This window comes from Medicago truncatula, chromosome 2, assembly GCF_003473485.1.
Source record: "Medicago truncatula cultivar Jemalong A17 chromosome 2, MtrunA17r5.0-ANR, whole genome shotgun sequence".
Classification (NCBI taxonomy): domain Eukaryota; kingdom Viridiplantae; phylum Streptophyta; class Magnoliopsida; order Fabales; family Fabaceae; genus Medicago; species Medicago truncatula.
Window position 1 is genome coordinate 5,288,831 of NC_053043.1, and position 24,648 is coordinate 5,313,478.

At 33.0% G+C, this 24,648-nt stretch overlaps 3 protein-coding genes and 2 non-coding genes across 6 annotated transcripts; all 5 read left to right on the forward strand.

Moving 5' to 3' along the window:
- The first annotated feature begins 1,480 nt into the window (after positions 1–1,480).
- On the forward strand, positions 1,481–1,554 carry TRNAI-AAU (transfer RNA isoleucine (anticodon AAU)). The gene has a single exon. It is a non-coding gene; the product is annotated as a tRNA-Ile (tRNA).
- An 82-nt stretch (positions 1,555–1,636) lies between these two features.
- TRNAK-CUU (transfer RNA lysine (anticodon CUU)) lies at positions 1,637–1,709 on the forward strand. Its single transcript has one exon. It is a non-coding gene; the product is annotated as a tRNA-Lys (tRNA).
- An 11,094-nt stretch (positions 1,710–12,803) lies between these two features.
- LOC11438310 (protein STICHEL-like 3) lies at positions 12,804–19,151 on the forward strand. 2 transcript variants are annotated; one of them, XM_024776334.2, is made up of 7 exons: positions 12,804–13,098; positions 13,203–15,915; positions 16,012–16,231; positions 16,839–17,357; positions 17,462–18,005; positions 18,189–18,252; positions 18,821–19,151. In XM_024776334.2, exons 2-7 carry the CDS (start codon positions 13,822–13,824, stop codon positions 18,911–18,913), a joined length of 3,534 nt encoding a protein of 1,177 aa, XP_024632102.1. In that variant the 5' UTR covers positions 12,804–13,098; positions 13,203–13,821; the 3' UTR covers positions 18,914–19,151. The 2 variants fall into 2 exon arrangements, with proteins under 2 accessions (XP_024632102.1, XP_024632103.1); XM_024776335.2 differs by having other exon boundaries at positions 13,252–15,915.
- Positions 19,152–20,008: 857 nt separating this feature from the next.
- LOC11445857 (fasciclin-like arabinogalactan protein 12) lies at positions 20,009–21,262 on the forward strand. The gene has a single exon (XM_003593770.4). The coding sequence runs from the start codon at positions 20,202–20,204 to the stop codon at positions 21,042–21,044; it is 843 nt and encodes a 280-aa protein (XP_003593818.2). The 5' UTR covers positions 20,009–20,201; the 3' UTR covers positions 21,045–21,262.
- Positions 21,263–22,879: 1,617 nt separating this feature from the next.
- Positions 22,880–24,169, forward strand: LOC11438309 (fasciclin-like arabinogalactan protein 12). Its single transcript, XM_003593769.4, has one exon. It carries the CDS (start codon positions 23,095–23,097, stop codon positions 23,926–23,928), a length of 834 nt encoding a protein of 277 aa, XP_003593817.1. The 5' UTR covers positions 22,880–23,094; the 3' UTR covers positions 23,929–24,169.
- The last annotated feature ends 479 nt before the right edge of the window (positions 24,170–24,648 follow it).

Consider the following 24,648-nt stretch of genomic DNA (forward strand, 5'->3'; position numbering starts at 1 on the left):
AAGACAAAACGATGCAATATGATTGGTTCAACTACACAATAATGACACACGTCAAAATGTCATTGAATGATAATTTTTTAATGACATGATTAAGAATTTTCAACCACAAATGAGTTTTGGTTACAATTTGATTTAAATCAATAATTGAGCAAAACTCTAGAGATTGTGAAAGCATGATACCAAATAAGATAATTTTTAATTAATGATATAATTACTGTACCGATTTTGTATCCCTTATACATCTTTATAAGAATTCACAAATTAAAATCCTTTCTTAATAAAATCAATCATCAAACAAATGAATGATACTACCATGACATATGCTCAAATTAAGACATTTAATGACAATTAGCATGAAGAGAATGACACGTGTACTTTTAAAATAAAATAGTGCAAATATATATAATAAAGATAAAGATAAAGATGTGTATATATATAGAAGTATTGAATCAGATTGATTCCACAAAATTAAAACCTATTTAATTTACATTAGTATATTACTAAAGGTTATTCAATACAAAAGTTGATTAAGAATATTTCTTATTCTAATAATTACAATCCAAATAGTCAAGGGCCTAAGGCACATGCTGATCCTTTACTTAACATATTCGCAAAGTTAAAACCAGTAAAAAGGTAAATTGCTACGGATTGAAACAATTTCCTCCCCTGATTAAGGTTGTTTAACTACAACATTGTGCTTTGAAAATTTGTCAAATTGTAACTTCTTCACTCAAACATACTAGTATTTTTTTTGGGGAGGTGCCAAAGTTATTTCTCAAATCTCAATGTCAATCTAACCAAAAGTATACAAACATTTACATAGTCTTCCTTATATATAAGACATCTCCTCATGAGTCATGATACTAATTATATTCATAAACCAAAACAATTTCATTTTTCCATCTCTACATTATGGGGTCCAAAATTCCATCTCTTAGTTGTGTCATAATCTTACTAATGTTACTAGCACTTGGAATTTCTGCAACTAGATCGAATTTTCAGGCTATGGAGAAAGGAAATAATAGAAAAGAAGCTTCTACAATGCTAATGGTGGATAATATGTCTAAATCAGATTCAGGCAAAACTTCCCTTTTTCTTCTTGCAAAGAGACAAGTACCACCTTCGGGACCAAGCCATAGAGGAAATAACGCACCACATTAGAGTTAAGCCATTGAAATATATTATGCATCTAAGTTAATGTACTCTTTGGATCAATATATTCAAGAATAAATGGAAGGAGAGATCCTATATAGTTTTTCATCATCATGTGATTTTATGAATTGATAGGAGTTGGAACTCGTCATATATTTCTACCCTTTATTTTATTTTTTATAAAATGTCCGTTTTTTGTTCATAAGTGGCCCTTTTATTTTTACACGTTCATGACTTCAGTCAGATTATTTAATCAAATCATTCTCAAACATTCGCAGAACAAATGTTTACCAATATAATTAAGATAAAACCTTGAAAAATATCAAATGGCCCATTAGCTCAGTTGGTTAGAGCGTCGTGCTAATAACGCGAAGGTCGCAGGTTCGAAACCTGCATGGGCCACTTTTTTTCATTTTTGTATCAAAATGTAAAATAATACGATGTATACACTATTTATAATTCTGAATATAAAGATTACCAATAAGCCCGTCTAGCTCAGTTGGTAGAGCGCAAGGCTCTTAACCTTGTGGTCGTGGGTTCGAGCCCCACGGTGGGCGATTTGTTTTTTTGTTTTATTCTTCAATTAATATGAAATGAAATCATTTTTTTTTTCCAAAGGGGTTTATTAGCAATAACATAGAAACACGAAACTGGGTTAACTTGGCCCAATACTGAGGCAGGACAAGAGTCCATTGTTAATCACACCCCATATTTTCATACAGAAAGTTGTTATTTGAACAATAAAAATATATCATATTTTAGACATAGTTTGGGCATCCCCCTAATCTTATCCTAGAGAGACATGGTGTGGATGATAATCTGATATTTAAACTTGGCTATTAACATTCTTTGTAACTCTTGATTAAGAGTAGTGTATGGTGATACGTGTGGACTTGAAGATTTGGATACATATCTGATTACACACACATTCATAAAAATGAATATCACATAATTATTTAAGAAACACTCATTATTTAATTATTAATTTTTTTTAATTTTCTCTTTTTTTGAGTGTGACCAAAACTTTGTGTCCATATAAGAATTATTGAGTTGGGTCGCAAATGCTTGTAATATCAATTGGGTTCGTTAATAAACTAGGTTTAGAGGTTTATGTAAACGTGAGGCGTCACACCATGTAAATCTTTGTGTCTCATTTAGTTGTATGTCAGAGTTTTCTCGAACAATAAGTGTTGGTTTGACAAAAACATGAGAGAAAACAAAATATGTATACTTTTTTTTTTATATTTTGTCAAATTGACACTGATAAGCACCCTCGCTGACATTATAATAAAAGGATCTCTGAACTTGTATACTTATGTCAGTCATTGTTAAATTTTGTTCATATTTTCAAGTACTAATGTAGTATTATTTGTAAATTTCTTATATGTGACTTTTTTGGTACCTGTGAGAACATTTTTATTTATTGAGCACAAAGAAAAAGTGATTTTAGTGTATTTTATGGTAGCCTCCCTAGTAGGTTTAGATTCCAATTAAATTAACCCTTCCCAACTCTCCGCCGCAAAGGTGGAAGAGATGCATGACATGAGTGCAAGCAAGCAACTCCCTTAAACCAAGTTCAATGAGCTGCTTTTCTCAAGTACTAGAATTTTGAGAATCCATCAATCAAAAAACTTTTTTAAATATATTAGTAATGTGTTTCTCCGGAACTAGACACGAAGGGAATTTCCCAATGAGTCAAAATGATTCACTCCACCATCCATTTAAATAATAATTAGGCACCCTCGTATTCCCTTGAAAGAAAAAGGTTACTAGTAGTTAATCATCAATTAGACTTGAATTAGCTGCATTGAGAATTAGTACTTTTCTTTTTTCATGTTGTTAATTATGTATGTGTAGAATACAATAATGTTAATTAACTGAAGAAGCTGGTTTAGACCTCATGTGTTTGTTTCAATAGGCCTTAATCATACCACACGTGGTGCACCAATTTTATCTCGACCTTTTATGTTTGTTTCTATAAAATCTACTAATATACAAGATGATGAATTATGGTCAGTGACCACACATGGATTTGATTTGGATGGGGCCTTAATTTTATCAACTTATTGTCTACTACTTATAGCATCTTTATATGATTAGTCCCCTATAAAGTTTGGGAAATGGAAGATAAGCCCTTTAAAAGATAACTTATCATAAAAAGTTTTATAGTTTATAAATAAAAGCGTGCTAATTATCTTTTGTCGTATCTACAATAGGAAAAGTGGAGTAATTTTTTATTTTGATAAAAAGGAAAAGTTTGCATTATATTATATGATTTGGGTTTAATTGTTTAATCATACAGTTCACTTCATATATAATTGTTTGGCCAAATATCTCCTCGGATCCTTTAAGTTTTATGTTTGTTTCAGATAAATCATTTAAGTTTCGAAGGTTTCAGATAGGTCCTTTAAGTTTGAAGTTTGTTTCGGATAGATCCTTTAAGTTTCTAAGGTTTCAGATAGGTCCTTTAAGTTTCTAAGGTTTCAGATAAATCCTTTAAGTTTCTAAGGTTTCAGATAGGTCCTTTAAGTTTCGAGTTTGTTTCAGATAGGTCATTTCTATCAACCATTGATAGAAAAGACCTATCTGAAACAAACTCGAAACTTAAAGGACCTATCTGAAACCTTAGAAACTTAAAGGACCTATCCGAAACAAATTCGAAACTTAAAAGACCTATTTGAAACCTTGGAAATTTAAAGGACCCAAAAAGATATTTGGCCTAATTGTTTAGTAATCCATTGAAGTTTTTTTTGTAAAAGAAAATCCTTTCAATCATTCAATGGGTTAGTAAGAAGATTTGGTGACATAGACTTTTTTATAAAGTTAAAACAGTTAGTCAAATTGAGATTTGTTGCGATAAATGGGTAATGATTTCATCTTGTTGCATGAGCATTAATAATCGGGTGATGCTAGCTTATGGGCTACACGTACATATTAAAAAATTTAAAGCAGAGATTATGTATTAAAAAAAAAAAAAAAACTTTAGTAGAATTGAAAGCATGATTTTTAAAACAATTTTTTATTTACATGTTTCTTAACTTGTGTATTAATGTCACATGTTTACATGATTAACACCAAAACATCACAAGTTTACATTTGTGTAACATCGAATGTATTTGGAGTATTCAAATTTGATTATCATGGTCCATGTTCTCATATGCCACATGTCACAATATGAATGTTTTGGTTACATCTTCCACACAGACTACTAGTGTAATTTCATTGGTAACGGTCACTTTTCCTTTTTCTTAAATTTCCACTATCTCATGTCATTATTTTTCCTTGTAGAATGATTTTACTAACTGCAATGCCACTTTCCATTGGACCACCGGTAATGATAAGTCTAATATAATAGAGCATTCTCCTTTTTTGGCAAAGATTAATTAGAAAGGAACAGCACTTGAAGACAAATATCCCAAACCCTTAGAAAACCGTTATTTTCTCTTAACATGTATTGGTGAATAATAGAGCAAGCAATATTTATTAAAAGTCATGTGAATTGGCTAAGAAAGAACTTCAGGATTATGTGGTCCATAACAGAACATATATCAGTTGCAACAATTTGAGTGTCCAAAGAGAACCATGTTTAGATCAAAACTCAGTCAAGTCCATTTCTTCATGCATAGAAAATTGGAGCATTTAATTAAAATTTCACATATCAGACCTATGTTAAAAATTATTCCATAAATGAAAAGTCCTATGTGATTTTGATTTGTCCTTTTTGTTCGGAAAATTGTAATTGTAAATAATTTCATTCATAGTTATTGAAGTGTATTGATACATAGTTATTGTTGGAACCTGGTTGATAACTTTTTGAGGTGTAGAGTTGAAAAGTTCCGGTGTATAACATATATATATTTTTTTTAATAAAATGGATGATATACATATAAGACTCACTTAAGTGTCTAAAGTAAGAGCTCCATTGTGGATGCAAAGATGATATATACAATTGTTCACTATCATTATATTTTTTGTTAATTTAAGTATTTCATTTGCTTCAAACTATAAGTTGTTTTGGGAAAAATTATAAGTCGTTTTACACTATCAATAAAATATTAATGTTATTTTTCTACGATACATTTAACTATTTATTATTTTTTTTCTTTTCAATTCTTTAATTTATCTTTTCAAAATGACTCAACACCAAATTAATTAGATTTCTTAATTTATTTGAAATTGCCAAAACTAACTTATTTGGGACAAAGTGGGTAAATCACAAACTACAAATCACAAAGAGAGAAAAACAACAATGAAAAAGTTGTACTAGCGGTTTATTGATTTCCTGTCTGGGAGTGTTTTGCTTATCTTAAAGGAGTGTGATTCTTGCAAGTTGTAGGGCACAAACAATCAATTTAGTACTGTGATTGTACATCAAAAGCATGTCTGTGTGGATGGGTTGTTTCACACCTCCCCTTGTACACCACATGAAACTTTTGGAATAAAACGAGTAATCCAAATGTAGTTTTTGAAAATTGACTAATCAGCATTTGAGTGCATGAAATTGTTGGTTTTAATAACTTTTCATAACAAATAAGTTAGTTAATTGAGTTGGATAGACTCAATTCGTAGCAAATCAAAATTTGAATTCTGACTAACGTTTACGTTTTTTTGTCGAACAATGTCTTTGATAAAAATCTAGCTGAAAAAATTGATTCAGTTAATGCAAATTATTTTTTTAAGAACAAAACAAATAGAGCCAGTTATTTTTTTTTTTTAAGAAATAGTAGAGTGGTATTCTACTTACTATATTATAAAATTAAATGCCTATGATTTTACCATTTTGCCCCTAAAAGGGGCATTTTTGTAATTTCCTATTGATGGGGTGTGGTTAGTGCCACCTCATCATTTTAGGGTGCATTTCCCATTTTGCCCCTCACCATTTTTTTTAATTATTTTATAATTTTTATATTTTTAATAACTTTTAACTATTTTTCAATTTTTTCACCCAAATTCAGTTGCTTCTACATTGTCGTTGTGGAAGATTAATGTATCGTTTGACCCGACATTTTTTTCCAACTTCTCTACATTTTTAAGGAGAAGTCAAGTCAAACACACTATCAATTATTTTAATTTCAATATTGTTTAATCAGCACAACCTTACAAATATTTTTATTCACGCTGTCATTTAATGATACCAAATACTTCTATTTTCTTTCTTAAACCTCGCGAATATACACACACACATTGATGTTTAGAGTAATATTTTATGTCCGTCTGTTTGTGTTTTTGTTACGCTGATGCATATAATTTTTTTTAGTGTTGCTTGGTCGAGTGCTACCTCATCGATTTTTTTTTAACTATTTTCCAATTTTTATATTTTTAAAAACTTTTAACTATTTTCCAATTTTTTTATTTTTAACTATTTTTCAATTTTCTCCCAATTCAGTTGCTTCTACACTGCCGTTGTGGGAGATTAAGATACCGTTTGACCCGACTTTTTTTTTACTTCTCTACATTTTTAAGGAGAAGTTAGGTCAAACACATTATTAATTAAGTACTTACTACAAATGAACTTTTTTTAATGCATAAAATTGAATGGAATGAGCTTTGGCCAAAAGTTGTTGAATGCCACTTTAAAAAACTACTTCTCGACAATATATTTCACAAGCACCTCTTTTCAACTCACGCTGGAAACCTTTTCTTTTATTTTTTTAATATTATATTTCAATATGTTTTCTTTTCGTATAACTTTATTTATTTTTTTTGAACCATTCCATTTAATTTTATTATCTTTTTTTTAAAAGAATTTTATTATCTTTTTATCACTTATATATTTAATTTCAATATTGTTTAATCATCACAACCTCACAAATATTTTTATTCACGCTGTCATTTAATGATACCAAATATTTTTATTTCCTTTCTTCAACCTCGTGAATATACACACACGCACAAGTCGTTTCCAAAAATATGCACGTTCAAGTCGTTTCCAAATAAAGATTTGGTGTTCATGATTCGCACTTTCAAGAGATCACCTTAACTCTGATCCTAGACTAGATTATCTTCACTCACCAATGTTACTTCTTTGTTTGATTTCATTTGATGTGAATATGAGTATCAATCATTTTTTAGTAACTCTATAACAACAACTCTCTTTTTTATAATTTTGGATAATATGTAAATTCACACATCATTGGTTCCTTTATTGGTTCCAATTGTTTTCATCCTAAATATTATGTCAATTTCTAATCTCATAAACTGATTATATGCTCTCTTAATCAGCACATACATATTTTATGATGAATCACAATGTTCCGTCGTTTTAACATCTCTTCTTTCAAAGAGTTTTTTTTATCGAATACGTTATTGAACCCGTGCGAAGCACGGGTTTGTAACTAGTTCTAGCTGAAAAAATTCCAACACAGATTATTGCAGTAATCTTAGAACTATAATCAATAATTGATTCACTAACTCTCTTTGTTTGTTAGCATAATGACAACCAAAATCATTCATGTCGATTCTTAAAAATCAGCAACAACCGTGATCAGTACCTTGAATGACTAGCAATTATGGATCATTAGCTACCAAAAACTTCAGAACCTATCCTAGATCATAAGAAGAATAATCAACTTTATAAAAATCACTTAATTTTGTCATGTATATGTTTCATTGGTCGATCACTTGGTTTAATATTTTGGGAAAATGAAAGTATTATCACATTTTCCTAAAAATATTTTTTAATGTTTGACGACTCGTTTTAATTCTTGAAGAAAAGTTGAATATTCAATTTTCTAAGTGAATAAATAAAAGCAGTTCAGTCCTAATACAAAATAAATTGGAACAATTTAGTCTCTACATGATCAACTATTAGAAAATTGATTTTTATTATAATGATATCATTTTAAAAAAGACAATTAGGTCTCCTAACAGTAATTTAAAAGAGACAATATGTTTTTGACAATAATTAAAAATGGGGAAATTGATCCTAACAAAAGAAAATATTCATAAATAGTTCTTTCATCTTAGAACCAAAAAAAAAAAAAAATGATTTTTTGAATGTAAAAGAAGAAAAGAACATGAGCTATTGATTTAAAAAAAAATTGTTCATTTTTAATTATTTTCAGGGATCGAATTGTCCCTTTTTAATTATTTACGAAGACAATTGTCCATATTTTTCTCATTATGCCTACAAATATGAGCACAAGTCACACATTCATTTCACACACCTTTGGCAAATGACAACCATTGAAAAGTCTAACCGAGTTCTTCAATATGTTGGCTCATTTCATATATCACATCTTCTCTAACATCAACACTCTAGCAGTTCTAAAGTCTAGTGGGCCGATCACTTTTAATTTGAGATCGGGAGTCTGCTCTTTGGTTCAAGTTGGTTTTCGGGCTTTTGTTTTGTGCTTTTTCGGTGGATCGGAGGTCGAGAGGTTGTGGAAGCTGCATGTTCATTCGGTTTGGAGCTTTTCGAATGTGGCTCAGTTTGGGTGTTGAAGTCTGAGAGTTTTTTGAGGGGTGTTCTTTGGGTGAGTAGTGACGATGGGTGGTTGTGGATACTGTGTTTACAGTGTTTGTTTCTGTTAAGGTGTCCGTCTTAGGTGGTGATGTGTTTTGGTGGGTTTATCTTCATGAGCTTTGTTTGGAGGTTATGGTGTACCGTCTATATGCGGCACCATTTGTATCTATTTCGTCCATACCTTACGTCTTGCGAGGATGACGTTTAATAATATTTGCTGATTCAAAAAAAAAAAAAAAACACTCTAGTATTCTACAGTTGTTTCTAATGTCGCCCTAATTTACCATGAAGGTTCAAGATGAACTTTTACCGAGAACCAACACGATCATCATCATCCCAATACGTTATTCATTTTAAATGTTCATAGATCATTTCTCTTATTTTTCTATTTCGAATCTAGAGGACAAGTTGACCGATTGGTACAAAGTGAAAGTCAACAAAAAGTTAATACTATATTGGGTATTTCACTTTAATGAATTAAACTGATCTAATTGTGAAAACTTGTGGGGTACGGTAAACTGCAAAATAAAAAATGTATATCCATATGATTCCATCCATGACTCCATTAATTATAGTAGAGAGTTGAAATGGGACAAAATGACATGTGCAGAAAAAGCATCCGATGCCATATAACGGTGCAACAATGAGATACTATCGAAAATGAACGGAATTCAAAACATTGATATTACGAACAAGAATGCAGCTACCTTTGTAATTTCGTCACAGGTAGAGATCAAAGTGTGACATTAATGCAAACCTGCAAAGTTGAGTAGCCAGTGCCACCTACCAATAATTCCATGGAAATTGGCCAAGTAGATAAAAACAACTGTCTTTTAGGGTATGCCATATTTTGTTATGTAATTGGCTCTCTCTTTCCACATTATTTTGGTAGGCGGTAGTTCTACTAGGTAGTATACACATCAACTAGGGCCATTGAAAATGAATACTATACTTTTAATACATTACTTACTTTTGGTCCAGATGCATAATCACTCTTTATGGTGACATTATAGAGAAAGAAATTCATGGTGGATCATTTATTATATGATGATGGAGAAGAAAGGTAGAATTTGTTATATTTCGTTCTTAATTATGAGATCCTTTTGAGAATTTTTTTTGTTCCTTTTTATAAGACCTCTTTTCTATTTTCAACTACATTATTATTTCTTTACATACATGTCCCTATTTATTATACATCTTTTTCTTCAATCAGCAATAAATAGAATGTTGAAAACATAAGCCAACCCTCTTTCTTAAAGGATAAAATTGTAAAAACAATAGTAATTACAAACATATTTAATACAAATATTCACTATCTTAATTTCCGTTATTTTTTCAAAAAAGCCTTATAATTAGGGACGAAGGTAGTAGTTTATAAACTTGTATGAATAAAAAGATTTTTTTTTTTTTTATAATCATCATTTTCTTAGGAGTTCATAACATTCTTTTTATTAGCTTATAACTTTTTTATCAAACTAATTCAAATAGTTTATAAGTTATCATTTTTTTTCTTTCAATTTTTTCATGTTATTAGATTAAAAAATAAATATTAATTAAACATATATTTTTTAACCAAATAATTAAATTCAATTGGTTTATGAACTTCATTAAATGATGAATTGTTTGAAAGAACCTAAGTTCGATTTTTGGTGGAACAATTCTTGATTAGATTATACTTATCTTAAAATCGAACTTCGAATTATCATGACCCTCTTTATGTGAGAATTGAAAGGTTAACATTTTTTTACGTCATTTCATATGTATAAGCTAGTTCAATCACTGTTTTTAACAAATACTATAAATTTAATTAAATAGTTTATCAATTGTCGCTATTAACTAACTTATCAATTATATACTCTTCATCAACTATTAGATAACTACTATGATTCATGATAGAACAATAAAATCTTATTTAATTCCGCTGTTTGGTGCACCGGTAGGAAATGATAAATTAAACTTGTTGTTAATCCTATCCTATTGGCTCTTTGTTATTTTTATCCTTTGTTTTAGCTGGGTTACGAACTTGATAGGAAAACATAAAACTACTTTCACGTGTAGCCTTTCCCTTCCTGTTCCCTCGTCTTCTCTGGCATCTGAAGCACAAACCGCCCACCACAACTCTTCTCCTCTTTCATCCCGACGACCATGCCACTCTCCCGCTGTGCCACCGACCTATCTCCGACAGCGCCGCTCAATCTCCTCCTCCCCTTCATTAACGTTTTTCAGTTTCTTTGTTCCAATATTTTCAAGATCAAAATCATTTGCTTGTGTGTCTCAATTATGTTTGTTCCCAATTTTAACATATCAAACCCCTTGCTTGTGTTCCCAAAATAATGTTATCGTGTTTCTTATCATGTGTTGCCCCCAAACACACGATAGGATAATGTCTATCATGTCACTATCATATCATATCATATCTTTATTTAGTTTTTTATCATATCATATCTCTATTATATCTTGTGCACCAAACAGACTCTATAAGTTTATCCACTTTAACTAAGGTGACCACTGGTATAACTAACTTTCACATATTTAGTGATATTATTATGTGTATTAGCACTATCTTTGTTTCAAATGAAATTATTTTCTTTTTTACAATGACAGATTCTAATAAAATAACTTTTTTTGTTTTTTTTTTTGGTTACAATAACTTTTTTTGTTTACATTCTAATGAAATGACTTGATATATACCGCTTATTTAGAAAAATAGGATTAAGTATTTTTTTTTCCTTATAGAAGAGTAAATATTTTTTTGATTTTTTTTTACTTGATATCGCTTACAATGTACCGTAACTATGTACGTAGTTTTCTTTAATTTTTGTGCAAACTTTTAAATTAGAAAAATCACGTCAAAAACATTGTTTCCTTTTTCTACAAGAAACTTCTTCCCATCCTTTTTCTACTGAAACTTTTTTTTTTGCTAAAAATTTGTTCTCCCATAACTTCATAATCAAAATGAGTATGGTGCACACATAATGCGTATATACGTGGAAAGACCGTGACATAAGATTTCCCTTTTCCAATTCTAATTTATAATTATATCATTCATATGGCAATATGGAATTCCCTCGAAAAAGAAAAAAAAAGGCAGTATGGAAAGTATGTATATATATCATGGAAAATTTTGATGTGATGTCATGATTTTAGTTGAGCAAATATTTGTTAGTCAATTAAAAATTTGATCAAATATTTGAACTTTTTCAAGCGGCATCAAGGCTTTGTTGTACTATAAAATACTCAAGCAATTCCAAATTGAAATAAAGTCTACTCTAACTCAAAAAAGCATGAGAAAGAAAAAAAAAAGTACAACTACAAAACAAACAACAACATAGAATTTCAACGGGACGGGTTTATTGGCCCCCCCTACCAATTCAGAATCTACAAACACCCAATTATTAATGTTTCTTTCAAATGAATAATAAAATGAATGTGTCCAAAATAAAATATATTTTTTCATATTTTAATTTTATGTATTACACTTAGGTCACCATCATTTACTCTATATCTATGTTAATCCAATTCTAAATTTTTTCAAATACTAAATATAAGACTACTCTTCAAATAGAAATTCAAACATTAGTTTATGATGTTATATGAGACAAAGATGTTACTCTAAATTCAATCTTATTGATTTTTGTGATATTTCTTTAATGTATGTTTCAGACCGACTCAAGGTTCAATCCCTCAGGATCCACTTTTAAAGTATACACAATCCAAAAACTGATCCATTTGATATAAGATTCTTGCAAATTTGTAACGCCTCGACGTCAATGTCTTCCAAGTACAGCCGTTGAACATGACCAACGAAGGGCATCGTTCGTAACGATTCTTCCTTTACTTTGAAACAACTCCTCATCGACGCTGAGTAAATACCTTACTCCCACAACAATGCAATGTACCCACTCTATATCTCAAAACTTCTCACTCATTTCTTGTTTAGTAACTTGAGCATCAAAGTGTTTGCATGTCCATTAAAACTCTATCCGATTCGATCTGCCTTCTTGTCTACTGAGATAAATAAATATGTGAAATAAATTAAAATTACAGAACTAGGTAAATAATAAATATGATTGATGGGGTATATTCAGTCAATTCAAAGATTTATATAGAAAAGGAAATAAAATATTACTGTAATTCACAATATATAATATGCAATGTTTTAACTATATGCATGCTACTAGCATATGGACACACCGCTTTATTGGCAGTGTGTGTCCTCTGTCCCAGAATTGTGTCTCAACGGATCTTACAACCCCCATACCCTCACCACCCTCTCTCACTGTCTCACTCACTCTCTCTCTAACCTCTGTTTTTTCTTTCTCTCTCTAAAACCAAACCATGGTTTTTTGAACTACAACTATCATTTTCTTTCCTAAACAACAAACTCCTCGTGAACTGCATGTGAACCTTGTTCTTTAGAGATCTGGTTCCTTAATTACTACTACAAACAAACGGTGTCACCTTTTCTTCTCATGTTTCAGGTGATTCAACTGTTTTTTTCTTTGCTTTTTTTCTCACTTTTTTTGTACCCTTTTGGAAATGTTGCTACTTCATGTTCTTCATTAACACTCTTTCTCATTTTCAGCTTTGAGATAATGGGGTCTTCTCTTTTTCTCTTCTCTTTGCTTTTGTAGCATCAAAATTGTGTCTTGCTTGGTGGAAGTGGTTGCAGAAGCAGCGACACTCTGGTTTGGTTCTTAAAGTTCGTTTTTTTGGAGTTTTGTTTGGTTCAATGGATTTGTTGAAGTTTTGGGAAGTGTTTTTTTTTTTGGAAGTTTTTGGTGAATATTGATGATTCATAATAAAGGGTGTTCTATTATTGGGCTAAATCTTGGTGTGGTGATTCTCTCTCAGTGTTAGTAATCCATAATTCAGCCGGTAGCTAAGTAAAATCTGACAAAAAATTGTTTCATCCAGGAATCGAACTCGTTTTATTTTATTTTATGGAGTAATTGAACATGAGAGTCGCTGTTTTCTTTTTTGGTGAGTTTTAATTCTAGCCCTTGTTTTGGCGTTTCTGATGAGTAATTAATGAGTGTTCTAGATTAAGCATTTTTTTTGTTTGTATTTGTTTTTGTTTTAAATTTTTGTTGCCATAATTATGAAATATTGGCACAGTTAAAGGCAAAAATGAGATATTTTCTGGTTTGTTTCATTAATTTAGAAGATATTGTGGTGTCAGTAGGGTTGGTGATGTTCTGATCATGACTAGGGCTATTCGGAATAGGGTACTCAAAGATGCAAATGGTGATATTAGTGATCATATAAGAAACCACATCCATTTAACAAATTGTATTCACTTGAAGAACCATATGCATAAAAACAGTCCAATAATTGCTGATAGGTCTATTATGAGAGACCTTGTTGTGCTTCAAAGATCGCGCTCTCTTCGAGATCCTTCTGCAAGTCCTCCATCATGGCACTCTCCTTCTGTAGTTGACTTGCTTTTCAAAAGAGCCGATAATGATGGTGCGAGTCAAGGGGGAAGGAGGTCTGTAGGTAATGACAGTAGGAAGGAAGGTGGGAAATTGTCTAAAATTGGAAACTCGCCACCGTTGGTGAGTAAAGGTACATCAAGGGTTGCTCCAGGTGAGGGTAGTAGGGGTAATGATGCGGTACCTGCGGCAACTAGTGAACGAAGTAGCAGGAGTGGAATTGGGAATGGGAGGAGAGTTGGGAGAGAAGAATCTGGCAGGAAGAGTAATAGGCCTGATTATTTGGAAGTTACTAGTCAAGAACAACTTCTTCACGAGGCTGGAAAAAGTTTGGCTGAAGATGTAGTTTCGAGGCATTCTCAATCCATAGAGAGAAAGAGTAGGCAGAGGGGAAAGAATGTTCAAGATGTTCAAGCTAAGACTCTTTCTGAACAGTTGCATGATGTTCCTTTGGATAGCGATGATCTAGCGTCGTCAAACATCCATTTTCGGGCAAGGTTTCGAAGACAGGAAAAAATAATTGAGCAGGCACAACAAGCTAGCGTGCGCAGTCATGCAAATGGAATGAATAGGATAAAAAGGCGTAAATTCCGAAGCACAAGAAAAGCTCGGGTTGCTACAACGTCAAGAGATATTGGAGCTGAGAATGAATTGTCTGTGGCTTCCAATTCATTACCTGAGGGTTCAGCTCACCAGAAATATCACTCGGAGGAGGTGGATAATTATGCAGATGATAATGTTACCAGGGCTCCGAAAAACGGGTGTGGCATGCCTTGGAATTGGTCCAGAATTCATCATAGAGGTAAAACATTCCTTGATATTGCTGGAAGAAGTTTGTCTTGTGGTTTATCTGACTCAAGGTTAAAGAAAGGGAGATCGTTAACTTCCAATGGAAGAAATATTTCTGTGATGCCTGTAGCAGCTGACGACTCTTGCTCATGTACTAACTCTGAAGCAGAAGCACTGCCTTTACTTGTTGATGCATCTGGATCTCATGGAAGCACTGAAAATGCTTGTTGGGGCCATGGTTATTCTGGTGAACTAGGTATTTATGGTGATAATTTATTCAAGCAAGATATTGATTCTGATCTTGCTTCTGAAGCTAGATCTGGTAGCCAGCATAATAAGTTGAGACGGAATCATCATAGTAGACACCAAAGTTTAACACAAAAGTATATTCCACGAACCTTCAGAGATATGGTTGGACAGAATTTAGTGGCGCAAGCTCTTTCGAATGCAGTGTCAAGACGGAAAGTTGGATTGCTGTATGTGTTTTATGGTCCCCATGGCACCGGGAAAACTTCCTGTGCTCGCATATTTGCCAGAGCATTGAATTGTAGTTCGTCGGAACACCCAAAACCCTGTGGTTTTTGCAATTATTGCATAGCACATGATATGGGAAAGAGTAGAAATATAAGGGAAGTTGGTCCAGTTAGTAATTTTGACTTTGAGAACATCATGGATCTACTTGACAATATGATTGTTTCTCAGCTTCCGTCACAGTACAGAGTGTTTATTTTCGATGATTGTGATTCTTTGTCGGCAGATTGTTGGAACGCTATATCAAAGGTCATTGATCGAGCACCTAGACGTGTGGTTTTTATCCTTGTCAGTACTAGTCTTGATGTCTTGCCTCATATAATAATATCCAGGTGTCAAAAATTCTTTTTCCCGAAGCTTAAGGATTCAGATATCGTATATACACTGCACGGGATTGCAACCAAAGAAGGGCTAGATATTGATAAGGATGCCTTGAAACTCATTGCATCAAGGTCCGACGGATCATTGAGAGATGCTGAGATGACACTTGAACAACTTAGTTTGCTTGGGCAGAGAATTTCCGTTCCTCTTGTTCAAGAGCTGGTAAGTCATTTATTTATAGTCCATTTCTTTTTTTGGTACTTCATTTACTAGATTCTGTTCTAAATTGCTGTTAATATTGCTAAAAAATTTCTTCAGGTAGGGCTTATCTCTGATGAGAAGTTGGTAGATCTGCTTGATTTAGCATTATCTGCGGACACGGTAAACACTGTGAAGAATTTGAGAGTGATAATGGAAGCAGGTGTTGAGCCATTAGCATTGATGTCACAGCTTGCTACAGTAATTACTGATATACTTGCTGGGACCTACGATTTCACTAAAGAAAGGTGCAGACGGAAGTTCTTCCGGAGACAACCACGTCAGTAAAAACTCTTATTTTTTTATAGATAGTTTACTAATTTATCAATTACTATTTGCGATCTGAGGCGATACTGATCAAAAGTAACTACAAAAATTTACGGCTGCACCATTTCAAATACTCAACATCCTTTAAACATATGCATAGTGCATGCATACGTACTTACATATATGTATATACATATATATGGATTTTCTGGTAAGTATTTTTTATATACACATGTATGAACACACTCATATGTACAACCATAAATATGTTTGTATGAACGTACATATATATGCATGTACACAAACGTACATATATATAAGTTTAATTTTGATACACTGTTAGTGTAAAAAGTTTTTCACTGTTAATAAGTCACAAACATTCATATGTGTGAGTTTCGAAGTAGTTATGATCAAAGTCAAACTTTTTAAATGATTTGGCAGTGTGTTTGTGTGTGTGTGTGTGTGTGACAGTATGTGTGTGTGTGTGGATTTTCTGATAGATGTTGTTTAGCCTTATATGGCTTTATATTTCTGTCGGCGTGGAGACTGGAGAGCCTTAATTTGGTTTCATATTGATGAATACATCTTTCATTAATTGATGATAATGATTTCTTTCTCAGTGTCCAAAGAAGACATGGAAAAGCTTCGCCAGGCTTTGAAAACTTTATCTGAGGCGGAGAAGCAGTTAAGGATGTCCAATGACAAGCTAACATGGCTGACAGCTGCATTGCTTCAACTTGCTCCTGACCAGCAATATGGGTTGCCGACTTCATCTGATAATAGTTTCAACCATAGTCCATTCGCTCTAAATAATGGAAATGTGAAAGAAGCTACTAGAAACACTGGTAATCCTGTTGAAATTCTTAACAGAACAAGGCGAATGTCAATGGATGCTAGAATGGAAAGTTCTAATGCTGGAAGTTCAGCAGATAGAAGACATAGTTTGTCTGGTTATGCTCCTCAACATACTTATTCACATTCCACCGATAAGACTAGGATCAATGAAAGGCAGACTTCTGATAGAAACCGCAAAGAAATTGATGAGATATGGTTAGAGGTGCTAGAGAGGATTCACTATCCCGGTCTCAAAGAGTTTTTGTATAAAGCAGGCAAGCTGATCTTCATTAGTTTTGGAGCAGGTGAACATCATCTTATCTTCTCTAATTTTATTTAACAATGCAATTAATAATTTTTGTAGTGATTTAGTTAAATTTTAATGGTAGTGTGATCCTTTCTTGTGCAGCTCCAACAGTGCAGCTAATGTTTAACTCTCAACTTTCCAAATCTACTGCTGAGAAGTTTACTGGTCACATCTTACAAGCATTTGAATCTGTTCTTGGGTCTTCTGTAACCATAGAAATTAGATGTGAGGCAAATAAAGATGCAGGCTCTCCTGTTCAACTTCCTCTTGTATTGCCTTCTATCAATGACGGCTCATCTCAGGTTAGAGACTTAAATGATGTTGGCACTGAAAAGAGAAGGAGTGAAATTGTAGAAGAAGAAGCTTCCCATATGGAGCACAAGAATAATGAGCAACAGGTTGATGGTCACGCAACATATAAAAATCAAGATGGTACGAGTATGGGACAAGTGTTAGCTTCCCAAAAAGTACCGATCGTTAAGTCACATTTAGTCCGAAGAAAGCTTAGTGAGCAAAGTCAAAGTCGAAGTCTTGTAAAAAGTAAGGTATCTCTCGCTCATGTAATCCAGCGGGCAGAAGGTCAGCGAAGTGGGTGGTCAAAACGCAAAGCAGTTTCTATTGCTGAAAAGCTTGAACAAGAGAATCTGTATGTTGCTGTTCCATCCTCCTCCTTTATTTTGACATTTACTATAGATTGTTTTAAGAGGAAATGTGGCATATTTGGTAGTTGAGTTGAAATTTTAATAATTTATCAGGTTTTATATGATGGAATAAAACCATGTAAATGTGATAGAACTGCTAATTGATTCTAAAATTATTTATTCTGTAGGAGATTGGAGCCAAGATCAAGGAGCTTGCTATGCTGGAAAGCATCTAGAGCGACTCGTAGGAAGGTGATTTGTTTTCTCATGATTCTAAATTTGGTTGTCTATAAGCATAAATAGTTTGATAATTATGTTTCCAATTAGCGAATGAACTGGTTTCCCTTTTCCAGTAAGTTTTAAACAATAAGTCATAGATTTTTTTTATTAATATTTTAATCTTCATGAGCCATAAAATTGAATGCACAATATTAATATTACGCTACACTGAGCCAGTTCTATATTAGGCTTGATTCAATCTAAATACCTTGTGCTAGATCATTAAATCAACTAGAAATGGGCATTCTTACTAATCTAATTGCATTTGGATAAAGTTGGTGATCTATTTCTAATATTCAGATTATTAGAGCCCTAGCTAAACAAAAGTCTTGATTTTGTAAGCTATTCATAAAAGCATTCATGCCTTGAAGGCATCTCATTGTGTTCATTTTGTTCTCATTATATTTCCTAACATTCATGCTATAACATAACTTCCCCACCTTCTGCTAAATTCTTTATGTTAAACATGATGTTGGAATTTTTGTTGCATTATTATTATATACTATGAAGACAATATTGATGTGTTTAATTGCATTGGCAGCTGTCGCGCTTGAAAATCCGAACCCAAAAAACACATGCATTGCTGAACCTTGTCTCATGTGGGAAATGTCTCGCCACCAAATCTCCAAGGTAGTTTTGGGAATCTTTCAAGGGTTAGGTTTATTCAATAGGCCATTTGTATTGCCTTATTACAGGGTTAAGCCTTTTTTCTTCTTTCTTTCATTCAATTAAATAAAAGCATGTAGTTACATGTATTATATATCAGATGAGGAAAATGTAAGAAAGTAGTTGTAGTAGTTAATTCAATTTTAGTGATAAGATATTGTATATTTTTCCTTCCTAGCAAATTATTTGATGAAATTTTCAAACTATGGATTTGAATTATTTTCATATATCAAGTTACAAATCTAGACTATTATGTCAAGATGAAGAAGGGTAGCAAGTTGATCTGACGGTTTAGATCGTATGACCGCGTCAAATGGGTGATTTTAGAAAATGTTCTTTCTTCTCCAAATAATATGAGAAATCACTACAGAATGCTGTGATTTTAGTCATTGGGTGAGACATGCTTGAATCAAACTAAATAGATAAAAACAAGAGTTTACACTTTTTTTACACATGATTTCAGTCTGGTAAAGTTGGTGATGAGATTCATGTCATAGAAGAAATCATACATATGATGTCAAAAGAAATTCCAGTTTGTGCTAAACATTACATTTGTTATCTTCACAGTTGCACAGCACCATTTTCAAGTAATACACACGTATATTGGTTTTTCAAGTTGAATTCCTTGTAACCTTTTTCTTGAAGCAAATGGCCTTGAGGAATATTAAAAAAAAGTAAAGAAAATACCAATCTTATCAATACTCTCAAGTCTCTAACCAGGTGGTTATATTAATATTAATTTTTAAGTGATTAATTTACAATATAACATAACAGTATTTTATCATAATAATATAAACAATCACATCTAGCTTAAATGTGTTAATCATTGATTTGATTTCACATCTATAGACTAACCTCAATGAAAAAAGGGTGGTTTATTATTTGTATAAAGTGCATCTATATCAGATCACAACCAATTTCTCATTCCTTCATTTCCAAGCAAAAGTTTGTGGCCAAACTACATCAGCCAAATCAAATCCCATTTCTGTCACCTTTATCTTGATGTAGCACCTGAATCTCCAACAAGACAGATAAAATATACCCTCATAGTACTATTACTGCTTATGTTCATGTAGCCAAAAACCTTGCACATAACTATCACTCACTCACTATTGCCAACCATCTATAAAACCACTCTGTTACATTACACTTCCACAAACCAAACTCACAGCAATAAAATCTTAAACCTATCATTTGCATTTTTCCAAAATCAGAAAACTATCTAGTTTCTTCCAAATTCAATCACAAACAAGAAGATGAAGCAAATCATCTTCTTCACGCTCTTGGTACTTTTTGCTCAAATCTTTTTTACCACTTCTTCAGCTCAATCACCTGCTGCAGCACCTAAAGCAGCAGCGAAACCTGCCCCTGCCACGCCAGCTCCAGCAACAGCACCGGCAAAACCATTAGTCCCCTCATTGCCTCAACCACCCTCATCCGATTCATCTTCCGGCCAAGACATCATTAAAATCCTAAGAAAAGCTAAATCATTCAACACACTAATCCGCTTGCTCAAAACCACACAAATCATCAACCAAATTAACTCACAGCTGGTGACAACAAAAAACGGTGGTTTAACCATCCTCGCACCAGATGATGGTGCCTTTTCCCAGCTCAAAGCCGGATACTTCAATTCCCTCGGTGAACACCAACAGAAAGAACTGATACAGTTTCATGTTCTTCCTGTTTACGTCTCAAGCTCAAATTTTGATTCGCTTAGCAACCCTGTGCTGACACTTGCCAGTGATAGCCCTTCTGGTTATCATATGAATGTGACTGCATATGGAAACAATGTGAATATATCAACTGGGCCTGTTAATGCTACACTCACAGGGATTGTGTATTCTGATAAGACACTTGCTATATATCATGTTGATAAGGTGCTTATTCCTTTGGACTTCTCTAAGCCTAAGGCTCTAGCTCCCGCTCCTTCTACGGCGAAGGCACCTAAAGCTGATAAGGATAGTTCATCTGAAGATGGTGATCAGGGTGAGACAACTAAGGCTACTTCTGGTGCCAACAATTTGATTAGCCATCAAGGAACAATGTTTGTGTCTCTTTTTGTTGGTTTAGTTGCAGCTATAACTATCTCCATTTGATGAAGACCAACACATTTGAAGGCTGTTATATTTTTTTGAATTTTTCTTGTGCTCTTTCTTTCTTGGTTATGTTTTGTATTGTCATGGGATGGGATGGGAAGTGTGTTGTTTGAGAGCTTGTGAAGTGTGAACACATTCCTGATTTTATTCATGTAAAAGCAAAAAAACATATTGTTTTGGTGAAAGAAAGTTTACTTTACAAACTATAATCTTCTTAATGAACGTCTATAATGATTATAATCGATTTAGAATGATATTATAGTGAAACACTCTCTCTTTGGAGGTGAAGTTCAAAATCAATAGTTGATCCTCAAGCTGGTAGACACTTTTTGAAATGTGTCATTTGATGAAACTAAAAGCCAGTTTACTTTGTCTATTGATGGCTGGAATGGCATTTGGTTATGATTTTTCCTTTAAATTGTCTTAGAGAGAAGTTGGAAGCTAACAAGAGAGAATACTTTTCTAGAAACACCGAAAAACATGTTTTGACATTTTTCAAAGTTTTCTGAAATATTGAATCTATTTTGAATTTTCAAAATTATCCATTATGTCTTCTATAATGTTTATTCTCATAGTCAAGCGCTTTGAGTTAGTAAAGCTTTGTAGTATCGTTGAAGCTCTATGTGCTATAACATTGAGCCAAGGATGCTCCACCTTATCTATAGATAGAAAGCTCTATGATGGGAAAACTATCACGTTAGGTTTGAAGAGAGATCAAACCTATTATATTAACCAGCATGGAGAGCAGATGCAAGCTTTTAATTTCAATAGCGGGCAAAATGACTACAGGATCATCAGTCTACTCTACCTCAACTCATCATTTTATCAGTGAAAATGAAAACAGAAAACTCCACAAAATGAGCGAATGCTAAATTTCACAAACTTTCCATTTCTTATATTTTCAGTAGCAAGTTAATTTGTGAAAACTTTTGATGTTTTATTACTTATTTTTATACTAAAGTTTCCTGATAAATGTAAAATGGTTGGCTTTAAATATTTTCAATCTACATTCTGATTTTTCACAATGGGTTTGAGAGTTGAGACCTTATAGCAGACCAAAGAAGCTTGGTTGTTGTTTGGATGCATAATTCCCAAAAAAAAATTATGCAGTCCGAATGCACACTTCCATAAACATTGAGAATTTGTTAGCAGTGAAAGTATGTCCCGAAATTAAATAGATTTTACCATTGATTACATAATTTGACAATACAGAACAATGCGATCTTTAGCGCATCTCCAATGCATGAAGAACTAAATACCATATTTATGTTCTAAAGTTGCATTGTGTTCTTAACTTATTTTATACGGTCTCAGGTCTCTCAATTGAAGTATTTCTTTGGCCTAAGAACCGATCCGCAAAGGAAACTCTTCCGACATATTGTTGTAATGTCACTCAACTCCAATGCAGAAAAAACTTCAAGACAATGTTCTTAACTGTTATTAAAATTTTAGAATCTGGCATTGTAGTTTCTCTTATACAATATAGATTCAGTATTTGACATTTTTAGGTTCTCTTCAATACTACTTACTGCTCAGGTTTAATGAACATAGAGACTGTAATTAACATCTAATCTGAGAGTATGGTATTGGTAGGTCTAATGTTTGCTTCATAGTTCATCAGTCCATATCACCAAATCTTTGTCAGACAATGTCACATAGGGAGATAAATTATAATTTTCTTTTCCAACCACATTTTCATATCACACAGATCAAATAATTGATAGTTGAACTCTATGATGTGATGAAAGCAAAATTTAAAGTTAATGCATACACCACTGTCAAATCTTCTCTCACAACTTATTAATCAAACATATGATATGATGAAAAAGTTGTGACTTTCCCTTTTCTTTCTACCTAAACTAAACCTTGCATCAATTAGCATCCTCAATAAAAGGCAATCCATTCTCCCTCATTCCTCACAAAAGGACACCAGTTAAGTACTATTAAGTAGTAATCTCAAAGTGTCCTAAACTACACATCAAACACTCATAGCAAAAAAATCATACCTATCATTTGTATCTTTCCACAAACAGATAAACTATCTAGTAAGATGAAGCAAATTCTCTTCTTCACACTCTTAGTACTATTAGGTCATATCTTTTTTACCACAACTTTAGCTCAATCACCTGCTGCAGCACCTAAAGCCCCGGAAAAACCTGCTCCCGCCACACCAGCTCCTGCAACAGCACCAGCAAAACCATTAGTCCCTTCATTACCTCAATCGCCCTCATCCGATTCTTCGTCCGGTCAAGACATCATCAAAATTCTACGTAAAGCGAAATCATTCAACACGTTAATCCGTTTGCTCAAAACCACACAAATCATCAACCAAATTAACTCACAGCTGGTGACAACAAAAAACGGTGGTTTAACCATCCTTGCACCTGATGACGGTGCCTTTTTGCAGCTGAAAGCCGGATACTTCAACTCCCTCGGTGAACGCCAACAGAAAGAATTGATACAGTTTCATGTTCTTCCTGTTTACGTCTCCAGCTCAAATTTTGATTCGCTTAGCAACCCGGTGCTGACACTTGCCAGTGATAGCCCTTCTGGTTATCATATGAATGTGACTGCTTATGGAAACAATGTTAATATATCAACTGGGCCGGTTAATGCTACACTCACAGGGATTGTTTACTCTGATAAGACACTTGCTATATATCATGTTGATAAGGTGCTTATTCCATTGGACTTCTCTAAGCCTAAGGCTCTAGCTCCTGCTCCTTCTACGGCAAAGGCGCCTAAAGCAGATAAGGATAGTTCATCTGAAGATGGTGATCAAGGAGAGTCAACTAAAGCTACTTCTGGTGCAAACAATTTGATTAGCCTTCAAGGAACAATGTTTGTGTCCCTTTTGGTTGCAGCAGTAACCATGTTCGGTTGATGAAGACCAACACATTTGAAGGCTGTTATGTTTTTTGAAATTCTATTGTGTTCTTTACTCTCTTGGTTTTGTTTTTGTATTGTCATGGGATGAGTGTTGTTTGAGAGCTTGGGAAGTGTGAAAACTCTTACCTGATTTTTTTCTTCATGTAAAAAAAAAAAAGCATTGATTGTTTTGTTGAAAGAAATCTGAATTATTTGAAGTGTTGAAATGGTGATGTCAATTACAACTTTTGAGGTTATTTACTCTTGGCTTATCTATCCAATTCAGTTATATTGGCTTCTAGTAGCTGGATTAACTAGCATATAAAATTAATAAAAACTCATGGAAGGGTCTTCAGATTATCGGAAATCGTCACACTGAGCTAAAAGCGAACATCAAATCTAAAACTTAACGACATTTGATTACGGGTGGTCTTATTGTAATAGATTCATATCAATTTCAGTAAATTCACTCAAGACGAGTAGTTTATTCTGATTTTTGGAATTCATACAACTGGTAAGGTTTCATTTAATGCTTGTTCATGTTATTGATTAGATTTTAGTAATTCATGTACTAACAAATAGCTTGGCTGAAATCACAAAAACTCATGTAGCTTGCAAAAAAAAAACACAATTAAATTCGCAAAAGGATAAAAAAATACATTTCGGTTCAAAATTTTGATTTTGGTTCGGTTTGGTTAATAGACAAGCAAACGGTTAATTGAACCATAACTTTGGT